At 39.4% G+C, this 12,377-nt stretch overlaps 1 protein-coding gene across 8 annotated transcripts in view; it reads right to left on the reverse strand.

Moving 5' to 3' along the window:
• The window catches only part of LOC137043908 (segment polarity protein dishevelled homolog DVL-3), a 74,471-nt gene extending 62,851 nt beyond the window's left edge, over positions 1-11,620 (reverse strand). Inside the window, exon 1 of one of the 8 annotated variants that reach the window (XM_067420435.1) lies at positions 11,057-11,620. In XM_067420435.1, coding sequence (XP_067276536.1) covers positions 11,057-11,217 — 161 coding nt within the window. In that variant the 5' untranslated portion in view covers positions 11,218-11,620. The remainder of the gene's footprint in view (positions 1-11,056) is intronic. The other 7 variants (XM_067420433.1, XM_067420438.1, XM_067420439.1 and 4 more) reach the window with 7 other exon arrangements.
• Between the last annotated feature and the right edge of the window lie 757 nt (positions 11,621-12,377).

Genomic DNA, 12,377 nt, shown 5'->3' on the forward strand with positions numbered 1-12,377 from the left:
ATTCATATGTCTGTGTGTTTTTTACTCTAGTGACTCAAATAGAAAACACCGTATTGACATGCATTATACGAGCAACGGTTGGAGTTAAAAATCCTAATTTGTGTTCTACTGAAGAAACAAACACACCTACATCTTGGATGCCCTGGGGGTAAGCAAATAAACATCACATTTTTGGGTGAACTTGTATCAAATTAATTGAAATGTTAGCATATAGTAGTTAAAGAGAATTAACATCAACTGAGTTATGCTTTCATTTGGAAAAATTAGAAAGCAGCATGAACATTTTTCAAAATATCTCCTTTTTATGGGAACAACAAAAACATTTAAAAACATTTGAAAAACATTTAAATATTTACTAAAAACATTTAATGATGGATGGCCACACCTTTGCAAGGTTCTTCAGATAGATTCTGTGAACTCTTCATCTGCCTGACATTTAAACTATCTCTTGAGAGTTGAGACAATGAGCCCGGTTTGACTGACAGGAAATCAGGAATAGTGGAATAGGAATAGTGACAATTGTAAGGGGGTTTCCTGCTGGTTCAGCCAAAGATCTTCTTCATTCGTTAAGCACCATAACACCATCATACCAACATTTGTCTCTTACATATTTCTCCACCTCTCTTCCATCTACTTTAGCTATAGAAGTACACTAATACTTGCGCACACACACAGCCTTCAACAGGCTAGCCCAGTGGAACTGGGGCAGTGTGTGCAGATGGCTCATGTGTGTAGACAGGCCCATTGATTTGTGAGCAGAGCCAATCTCTAATGAAGAGACCTTCCTTCTTCATAGCCCGAGTTGATTAGATCTCGTCCAGAAAACAAGCCTGGACTCCCACAGCAGAAGAAGAGGAGGAGGAGGAGGAGAGAGAGACTATAAGAGGGCAGTAAATGACAGTGAAAAGAAAGGGATGTAAGCACTCCCAAAGTGCTCATCCATCATTCGTTTATTCTATCCTTTGCATTAGAGAGGCAGTCAGTCAGTCCAAATCCTGAAAACGCCACACAATGAGCCAGTGATGCAACCAAACCCACAGAGACTCAAAATACACACAATGCTGAAAACGTGGAAATCACACACACATACAATATGCTAATACTGTCCAAATCACTTGAAGAACTGTACTCACAAGTGCACTTGGGAGAGGACAAGACAGGAAAATAAAGCAGGGAAAGTAGGTCAGTCTTCTTTAAAGAAACATCACTTCCATCAGAGAGAACAATTCGGCCTGCAAGTGCTCTCTGCTGCTTACGTTTGCCAGACTGACCGCTCACACTCTCTTATTCACCAAGTAAATTGTAAATCTGTATCAAAGGTGGTTACGTGTAAATTACAAACCCTGTTCTTGATATCTCGCACACACAGTCTGTCGACTACAAATCTCCAAAGCAAACACTTAATAAGCAGATGCAGTATCTGTATGCTGACAGCGAGTCTGTATGTGCGCAAGTTTACCAGCTGTGCTATATGAGAATCAACAGAGTGAAAATCAGCAATATGACCTGAGAAATGATCTCTGTAAATCAAATCAACACAATCAACTTTACAATTCTACAATTTATGGATCATTTTCCTCTCTGTGCACCAAGAAAACATTTCAGTCTTTTCTTCCATGATAATAAACAAGGCGAATGATTCCGTGCACTTTTTTTTTCTTCTATGTCTGTGATATTAGGTCTCTCGCAACTATTGATTAAGCATCTGAATGTGGTTTTCTGATCCATTCACAATTATTTGAGATTACCGCGATAATTGTACCGTTTAAATTTCCCTGAGCAAATAAATTACATTTAAGCACTTCATACGAGATTAGGGCTTGTGGGTTTAATCAGTCTACAAAACAATACATCATATAAATATTATTTTATGATCTTTTTTTATTAAATACAATCCTAAGTACAGAAGAACAGTTCAATCATTAATCACAATCATTTACAGGACAATTCATTGTCAACAGTCATGACAGGTTTTATGAATATGGGGTAATTCTGTTGAATATGGTCCTACTCACCCTTGTATTTTATTTTTTTAAATTATGTCAGTCAACATGTTTTGTCTTGCTACTGTTCCTTTAAGTCTAAATTATAAATAATAATAATGAAATTCAAAAATATGATCAGCTCGAAAACTGCATGTGAGAATGTACAGTACTGTTTGGGAAAGCAAGCAAACCTAATAATTTCATATTTTGTTTCAAATAAAAATGAAAGCGTGAATTACTTTCCTTATGGGCAATGCCACCTAATAAACTCGAAACCCTCTAAATCTCCATTTATTACTGTTTCACCACTGAGCAGCTTTACTGTAGCAGGATCCTCCATCTGTCAGAGAAATCGGTGTGTGTGCTCAGTGTGTGTTTGTACTAAAATGATGATCATGATGCTAATGGCCTTACTGGCCCTGCAGCTGTTATGAGAAAGACCCAAGAGAGAGGCCGACACAAACACACAAACATACGCACACACACAATGCACAAGCACTATCATCACTAAATCTATTCTTACTCTATCTGAATGAAAACGTAGTGGCCCTTTTAATCAAATACAAGATCTCTCCTCACCCTTCGCAGCTTCTCATCAGCAAAGCATTCTTATTTTATGAATTCTTCTGTTTATTAGAACAAGTTGATGGTATAGTACAGTCTGATCGCTTCACTGAAACTGATGACACATCTGCAGTGGTCATCGCTACATCATAACGCCACATTCCCGCCATTGGATGAGGTCAGCGTGTAGAGATCTGATATAATGAGTGTGCATGCATATTTGTGTTTATGTGGAGGAGGGTTAAGAAATCGCTTGAAAAGATACAGTTTTACTGTTGAAGTCAGTCACACAACAAGTAACCATGCTTGATACAAGGCAATCCATTTTATATCGTTTTCTAATATTAATGAAATTTCTGGAACTTTATAGTCCTATTATGGTTTTTCAAATATTCTCTTTCATGCAGTGTGCAAAATAGCTGTTTGTGAATGTAAATGTTCTGCAAAGTTGTAATGTTGAAAGTGCACGATAAAGTTATTGTTTAAACAAGTCATTTGTATTACCAACACTATCTCACTATCAATGTGTACATATTTGTATGAGGTGGCTAATTCGTACGAATTCAAGCAACCTCGTATGAATTTGTGTGATTTGTCTAAAACAGTGTTTCCAACCACGAATCCTGGAGGCACATCCACACTGCACGTTTTGTATGTTTTCCTTATCAGAAACACCCAATTTAGTTCTTGCAGTCTCTACTAACCAGCTGATGAGTTGAATCAGGTGTGAAAAATGAGGGAGACACAAAATGTGCAGGGCTGGGGTGCCTCCAGGACAGGTTTGAAAACCACTGGTCTACAGTATACTGCAGTGATGGGTAGGTTTAGGGGTGGAGTTTGAGGTTTGAGGTAAAGGCTTCTGCTTTAGAATTGACCAACTCCTCAAATACGTACAATTTAGCAAAAATCAATTCCTCAAATACGTACGAGTGAGGTCGTGCAAATTCCTACGAATTATTCAAAAAAAACACTTGCTCTTGAAAGATGTGTCAGTACCAGAATTACAACCTGTAAGTGTGAATAATTATTGATGTATCTATTTTTGTGTTTTAGATTGTGTAAATTTCCAGCTAACTCATGTTATTACTGTCTTACTGAAATAGTTTACAAACTGTGGGCAACTATTACCTAAAACTGTGTCAATTGATCCATATTGACTGTCATTCTTACTGCTTTGATTCAAGATAAAGGATGGAGCAAGATTTGTTATACAAACTTTAATGTTACAGCATTCATTCACGTTAGTGCTCAGCTGACATATGCAAAATAAGTAGCGTGTCACTGAGAAACGTCCTGCTCAAGTCGTCCTTGCAGTAGAGGTTCGTATTGAATAACTAGTTCTTCCAATGTTTCATCATCTGACTCACGCTCGGATTGATAATGTAAAATCGACGTCATCGTTACTGTAAGTTTACAGTGTGTACAATCTCTGAGGACTGATGCTGCGTTCACACCGCACGCGAATGACGCGATTCGCGCGAGTGAATTACATGTTAAGTCAATGCAGAGACGCGAATAGGCATTCTGCGGCGCGATTCGCGCGAATGAGGCGGCGCGAATGGCGCGATTCGCGCGAATGAAGCGGCAATGATCACGCGAATTGAGCGTTTTGAACGCGAAACACGCGAATCGCTCAAGTTGAAAAATCTGAACTTTGGCGGATATTCCCGCCGCGTTAACCAATGAGGAGCCTGCTTACTGCTGTCACGTGGTGAAGTGCCGGATGGGAAACCCATTGGGGAACCCCGAGGCCAGAATAATTTAAAAATACTACTGTATTGTGTCACTAAATGTACTTTTAATAGTTTTTCAGGCGAGAATGTAATTGTTTAAAGCTCAAATATGTGATTTATTTATTAAGAGAGCTCCTATTTGAAAATTTGATCTGGTGTTTTCGGAGGTGTGAGACCCAGGCGATCATTGGAGCTCAGCGCTCATCAACCCCGGTGAGAGCAGCCTTAACTCGGATAGTCTTTCTGCCGACTGCCGCTGCCTGACAGAACCCCCTCCCATGACGCAAATTCGCGTCTGTTGTGAAGTGAATGTCACACGCGAATTAAGCGAATTTCACGCGCGAATGAAGCGAATGGATTCAAATTGTTCACGCGTCCAACTTCGCGCGAATAGCGCGATTTATTCGCGTCATTCGCGTGCGGTGTGAACGCAGCATGAGGAAGTCTCATGAGCTGAAGTTTGGTTATGCTAATGCGTGTTTAGCTTCTGCCATGCTTTGTAAGCAGTAGACCAATCACAACAGACTGGGCCATCTAGCCAATAAGAGCAGAGTAGCTAATGGAAAGGAGGGATTTAAAGAGACTGAGGGAAGGTGCTTTCACACTAGCACTTTTAGTGCGCACCTGGGTTTGATTGACGTCAGAGTTCGGTTCGTTTGGATGATATGAATATGAATGCGTTCTTCCCTCATGTGAACTCCGGTACGGTTCACTGCTGATGTGAACGCAATCATACTAAATCGCGGAAGTGAACACCTATTAATGACATATGAGTTGATAAAAATGTGTGTTTTGTGTGTGTTTCACTCATTTACCTGACGAGCTTCACTGACATACTGCAAGCAGAGAGCTGTAGATCTCATCTCTGTTCGTCTTCGGTGTTCTCTAGAGCATTTGCAGTACATAAGCGGCGGATAGACGCTAGTGCCATTACATACTGAAGCTTTGGTAACAAAACTAATGGTTTAAAAATAAAAATATAAAAGTGACGGGAGCATTGCTATGCATTTTGCCGCCTTCACAATGGCTGTCGTTACTAAGCAACCGGGTAAACAGCTGCTGCTTTGATGACACAAACGAACCCCGGTTTGGAACCAAATAATATAATATGAGCACAGTCCAGCGGGAGCGGGGTGGGGCAATCGAACTCGGGTTCGGTCCAGGCAATCGAACCAAGTGTGAAAGCAACCTAAGTCACCTGACGGGTCGTTTGAGAATATTTAAAAAATGTAATTATGTGCATTGTGTATTATCAGGGAACTACACTAACCTTTTCCACTGGTGGCACTTGCGCTACTAACTTTTTCAGTTACTGGCACAAAACATGATTTGGTCGCACAAATTATTTATAGTAAGCCACTCTGGATAATAACAATAATGAAACTGTATTGCATACCGATGTGCTTTTTTTTTTACTTGCCATCTTTTAAACCACATGCCTTCTTGTTTTCTTTAACAATGGTTGGGATAGATTTATTGCAATAAAAAATACAGTACACAATAAAGTGCAAAATGAATTTCTTTTGCATTTCAACATGCTGTGGTGGGCACAGATGGGCAGACTCCTGAACTCTTAAGGAAAAATAAAATAAATATAATCCATAAAATAATAAGAAAAATACTATCATTGTGAAGCTTCAGTGCGTTTACATGGAGCACTATAATCGGTTTAAAAGTCCAATCCAAATGAAAATGCTCCATATACACACCTCAATCTGAATAAAAATGCCCAAACCGAATGAAATTGTAATCAGTTTGAGAGGGGTGGGATAAACCTTTTCATGAAAAATGTAACCATGTTAAACGACCTGACCGGATTACTTTTCAGTGTGCGTCCTTATATGACGTGATACACAGCGCGCGCCTTCACTACTGACTGCGCGCCGCGCTCAAACGCAGGCTATAATGTTGAGAGGAAAGTTTATTTTTCTGAGGGGTAAACTTTTTATTTCTTAAGAACGTATGAAGATAATGTTGGCATAATGACAGACATAGCCTGGCTACATCCTCTCATCTTGACAGCGTTTGTCCCAGGCACTTTTTACTTTAACTGCGCCTGACAGAAGAATTTATTTTTTCTGAGATGATTATTACACTTTACAACAAATAAATAGCTTTTATAAAACCGTGTAAGTCCTGGTGGCTGTTGAGAGTTGCTATGGCATCCGTGAACACATTCAGCTGCTGGAGAGAAGCGTCGACATTTCTGAAGCGGCAGAAAAAGCTGTTCTGAAGCGGTTTAGATAACGTCTCATGTAAACAGTCCACTGAATATTTCAATCATAATTATTTTAATTAGAATGACAAAAAAGTGTGCATGTAAACGTGGCGGCTAACCTTAATGATTCGTGTTTGAATTGTTTTGACGCAGTTACAAATTTGGACAGTCCTGCAAGCAATTGATGGCCCACAGAATTTACAGTACATACAGTGCATTGCTCCGTCTTGGTACCTTAACCACTGGTAACTTATTCTTCGAGCCACTGGTGTCGAAATTCATATGTCCGTTTCGTTTTTCCCGCGTGTGCTTTCCCTGACGAATCCCCTCAGCCACATCATTCCCACTCACAGGCTCCGTTTGACATGTCGCATCGACATCAAGTGATGGTTCTGTTCATAGACCGTAAAAATGTTACACTTGAACTTCCCTTCTTACAATATGAGTCAATTGTCCGCTTAATTTCAACACGTACAGATTGTAATTTAGGCTATGTTGAGATATATATGCGATTGCTGTGTGTGTCTTAACGAGAGGTATATTATTTTTAATCAACGTACGCCTCGCCTACATTTTGGGAGGGGGCGGGGGTCGCGGGGTTGAAGCCAACTTGATGTGTTGAATGCTCAGAGCACGTTATAAAATGTTTTCTTAAAATACACATTTCTGTATTAATAAATGCTCATAGTAAATCATAGTATATTGCCTAAAACATAAGGTAGGTACAAAAATAATCAGTGATACATTTGCGACCCCATAGAAATTCGGGTCGCAATGGCATTTCAAAAGGTCGCATATGCGACCATTTTGGTCGCAGTGTAGTTCCCTGATTATGAGAACATGAAAGTGTTTTTTGACCTCTGATTTATGTAAACCTGTTGAATGAAAATCCAAAACACAATTAGGAAACTTTAAAATAGCATAACAGGGGCACTTTAACTTGTTATTTATTATCACTTGTTATTTATTAGCACTGATAAAGAGCATATTAATGCCTTATTCTGCTTGACCATATTCTACATCCATTAATCCACCCAATACCTAAACTTAACGTCTACCTTACTTACTATTTAAAAGCTGTAATTAGAACCCTAATCTAAAAGTGTGACCAAAATGTCTTGTTATTATTAAAATGATACCTATGTTTTCTAGTGAAGTAGTATTTATATACATAGCTTTTTTTTTGAACAATCAACAGTCATAAATGAGTGTCTTTATTATTAAGATTATGCAAATTATTATTAAAGGGGGGGTGAAATGCTGTTTCATGCATACTGAGCTTTTTACACTGTTAAAGACTTGGATTCCCATCCTAAACATAGACAAAGTTTCAAAAACTAATGTTGGACGTTTAATGGAGTATTTCTGTGTCAAAAATACTCTTTCCGGTTTCTCACAAGTTTCGGAGAGTTTTTTTCGAGTATGGGTCCGCTTGACGTCGACAGAGCGGAAGGTCCTTGTATGGGCCGTACGGGCTCTTCTCCCGGTAGGGTGCGCGCGCGTGACTAGAGCGAGAGAGGAAATGCACGGCCATAAACACTCGCTCAGGTGCAGATCCACTCGTCCGTGAACACTTCTTTCGTTATAGTCCATGCCGCGCTCCACTTTATTCCTATGGGTGACGTCAAGCGACTTCAACGCTTCAGCACAGCATTCCGGGAAGGCAGCGCTGCATTTGAACCGATTTGAACGCGCCCACACGATACGCCTCCATGGCGCTCTTTTTTTTCCCGGAAAGACTCGGTACAGCCTATATTTCTTTTATAAATATAATAAAACTAAAGACTTTTCAGAGATATGAAGGATGCAGTACTACTCTATAGGTACTCAAGATTGACATGAGATTGACTGAAACTGAGTGTTTCACCGCCCCTTTAATTGAAACATATTCACTGTTAAATAAATTATTTTTCAATGTTGTAAATAAAACAATGATTATTGGAATATGTTCTACAAAATACTATTTCAGTTTTTCTATTTCAAAATGTAGTTTAACTCAGTGTGTTTCTTTGTAACTGTTTGTACAATTTCTGTGTGAAAATTATGATGGAAAATGGTTTCTGCACAATTCATGAATATTAATCGGATGACATAATGTCAGGACAGTAGTCATCCGATTTACAGAAAGGCATGAAAGTGGATGCTATAGTAGCTTGACCTTACTAACAAAGTACTTAAATCTGTATTGCATGATATTTATTAGCATTTCTTCTCACACAAAAAAGCCAATATGTGCCATGGTGCTGGTGAGACTGGGTCTGTTTAGATAAGCAGTGTTTGTGTATTTGGCCTCATTTATCATGACTTCTGCTTTAGTAATATTTACAGATGCTGAGCTGCAGTGTAATCACATCATGATGCCCTGCAATCTGTGAACTATCATAATGTGGTGTCAAATCCCGTGATATAAATGGCCTTCTCATGTTCATATGCGACTCATGAGATTCATAAGCTGATTTTTCAAAGATAAATAAATAAAACCATTCGTACCTGCCAATCAGTTGGGTAAAACCTAATCCTATGAGCTGTAATGTACAAGCTTTAACCACAACTTGTCCCTAATCTTCTTTTCGCTTGCCTGTTGTTCCAGGTCACTGAGATGAATTCAGATAATGTTTTGATTTGGAATCACATGGGCATGAATCAAGCGGGCCTGTTTTGCATCATGGCATGGCAGTGTAGAGTCTGGAAGTGATTATGCCAGAGGGAATGGAACAATGGCTGGCTGTTCACCTTGATGAGCTGGTTTGGGCAGTACATTGATACAAATAAGCAACGTGGACAGAGAAAATGTGTTAGGATGGTCCTGTTTTGCAGGTGGTGGACGGGCCTCTGTGCACGCGAAGAGGTTTGTGTAGCTTGGCATCTAAAGGAAAACCTTCTGGCATGCCAAGAAAAGCAAACAAAAAGCAGATCGCATGGATTTGAATTTCGCAACATGACACTGTTCTTTGTGGCTTAACAGTGACTGTGGAAATCTGTTCATAGGATCAGTGAGCATGATTCCCAAGTGGATCCGTGTTTCCAAGTCAGCATTCCAGACCTCAGCCACATGCGTTGGGAGGTGCGCAACAGCACTAAAGTGCACTTTACCTCTCGTAAACGCTGGAAAGACTGCTGCACCACTATGGGGTGGCGAAAGAACAGATATTTTTGCATCAAAATTTAGCATTGAAACAATGTAAATAATGACCCATTTCACAGGTTTTCCAGACATCAGTTATTAGCGTATATGGATTGTTTTTACTTATTTGTTCAAAGGTGCATTCACTAAGAGCAATTTCTAGGTTTTGAAATATTCTTTGAGCTGCACATAACTTGAGATATGTTCATGACTTTTCCATAACTTTTGGGAGATTTTGTTAATTCCATAACTGTGGGAACTCTGAATGGGTAAAGAGATAGGCCAAATATACAGGAACGGTTTTATTGAGTAAAGTAGATCTGATTAAAAGTGTGTTGTAAATCATGTGCAAATCAGAAAGTGTGCCAGCAGTAGAAGATGACAGAGACTGAAGGTAAGATTTTATGTTATTTCAAGCACAAGGTCAGTTCTTATGAGCCAGAGTTAATGTTTATCTATCTCTATCTCAAAAGGTGGATGTCAGGTTTCTCACAGCTTTGACTAATTAATGACTATGTCTTTTCCACTCATTTACGATTACTTACTGGAATATATAGCCTGTATAAAAGTTGGGTGACACTTTAGTATGGGGAACACATTCATTACAACTTCCCTTAATAAACTCCTAATTTACTGCTTATAATAGTTAGCAAGGTAGCTTTTGTGCTTTTGCAGAATAAGGCATTAATATGTGCTTTATAATTACTTATAAACAGCCAAAATCCTAGTAATATGCATCATTGAACTCTAAAATAAAGTTACCATAAGTTAGCTTATGAAATGTTTTAGAGCTGAACATAAGAAAAAATGTATAGCTATATTTGCAACAGAATTTTCCATTAAAAGCACAATTAAAATGAACTGATACTTCCATGACAGCGGAAGCATCAATCAGATCCATCAATTTACATTACATTGTCACAGTGCAATTACATGTGCAAGCATATTACATCTTGTTATTGTTATTGAAAGTCACTAATTTAAAATGAAACATAAACACTGTTAAGCATTCTCTCACTCGGTCATGATTTGTGTTCACATCTGATCTGTCAATGAACTAAAGCAGGTCTCTCCCTTCAAATCATCTAAAACCATTGCAGACTTTAAACGGCAAAGCTTAAATCCTCCTCTCATTCACACTGACCCCAGATCTCTATAAAGACCACAACGCTTTTGTGCTGGAGACTACGGTTTATTACCTGTTTGTCTATACACCGTGTACAATGACTTGGAAACAATACGAATACACACATTAAATCCGAGCTGAGGTTGTGTGAGAGAACCCGACGAGAGGTTTACTAATAGACAGAGAAAATAGGAAATAACGACACTAAAATAAAGCCGTTAAAGTGGTCTGTCTCTAAGGTAACGATACTCACTGACAGGAACAACAAGGGTTTTATTGTCTTTTAACATGCATATTGTGCCTTACCCGAAATCATCGTCCATGGATTTGAAGAAAAATTTGTAGTTGGGTTTATTGAGGACATTTTTGAAGTCAGCGAGGGTGACGCTTTCAGCGGGAATGGGTAGTTTGATGAGGTAGGGAGTCTCCTGCTCGTCGAGGTGGTAGATGATCTTGGTCTCCGCCATGGCGGGCCGCAGCTGAGGGACAGGCCGAGCGCATCAGCCCCACAGCGGCGTCCGCTTCCACCGCTGTCCACCCTCAACCTCCGCGCTCACTCTTCAGTCAGCGACAAAAAAAACCCGATAGCGGAGTATCCTAGCGGTCGTATGTCACACCAATCAATCTAATTGCAGAATAATAGACGGCGTTTTCTTTCAAAATCAAGCGAAAGAATGGTACATAACCGCCTCCTCTGGGCTCCCTATGGATACTGTTGCTTTTTCCTCTTCTCCGTCCTTCGGAAACAACTGTCGACCGATGTGAGATAGCCCCTCCTATCGATTCACTACTGCGCTCCCTCTACAGGACGAGTTATACAATTATTATACGGTTCTTTGGCTGCTTGCTAGCCTATAAATGCATTTGATCTTCGACTGTAAGGAAAGACGCGTCTCAATTACGCGAGGAGCCGTTAATCGTGTTGTTGCTGCTCGATCACTCAATAGAACTAACGTTACTGGCGTTTTTTTACTGCATGAAAACTAAATAGGTTGGTTATTTTTAATGGCCTTAAATGTTTTTGGGATGTGAGTTTGTAATATAGCACCTGCATCTCTGCACCTGGGATCGTTGCTGTAACTCACCTGAAGAGGACGGTTGAGTTATTATTAGTGTTCCGATATCGCCCTCTAGAGGATGAATCGGTTCCTGTACAGCTGTTTAACTCAGCGGTTGGCCTCTGGAGGCACTGGTAAAATACCCTGGTAAATAAGGCAGTGGTGGAAATGGCCGAAATTCACTATCTTGGAAAGGTTTTTTTGTTTTTGTTTTGGGCAGGGTGACCTTTAGATAGATTACCGGTACCAGATGTATTTAACTCCTTAACTGTTTCCATCCTGCTGTGGGAAAGCCTGGCGATCTTTTTTTGATCGCCGTTTACAAGTATCATATATTTTAGTAATTTTCATAAAATAGGTATCATTCTAAAGCTTACAGACTCAAAATTCATCCTGTGAAAACCGTTTTGAAATCGGAAGTTGCGTTACCATGGAAACTCTAAATAGTCGGTGGTGTCATGTTTCATGTTACAACATTTATTGATAAATAAACCACTTTTTTATTATCAAAATCTTTTCTAATCCTGATAAAACATATCATAGTGATATTTGGACAGAAACTGTCATTT

The sequence above is a fragment of the Pseudorasbora parva genome, chromosome 16, assembly GCF_024679245.1.
Source record: "Pseudorasbora parva isolate DD20220531a chromosome 16, ASM2467924v1, whole genome shotgun sequence".
In the NCBI taxonomy this organism is placed as follows: domain Eukaryota; kingdom Metazoa; phylum Chordata; class Actinopteri; order Cypriniformes; family Gobionidae; genus Pseudorasbora; species Pseudorasbora parva.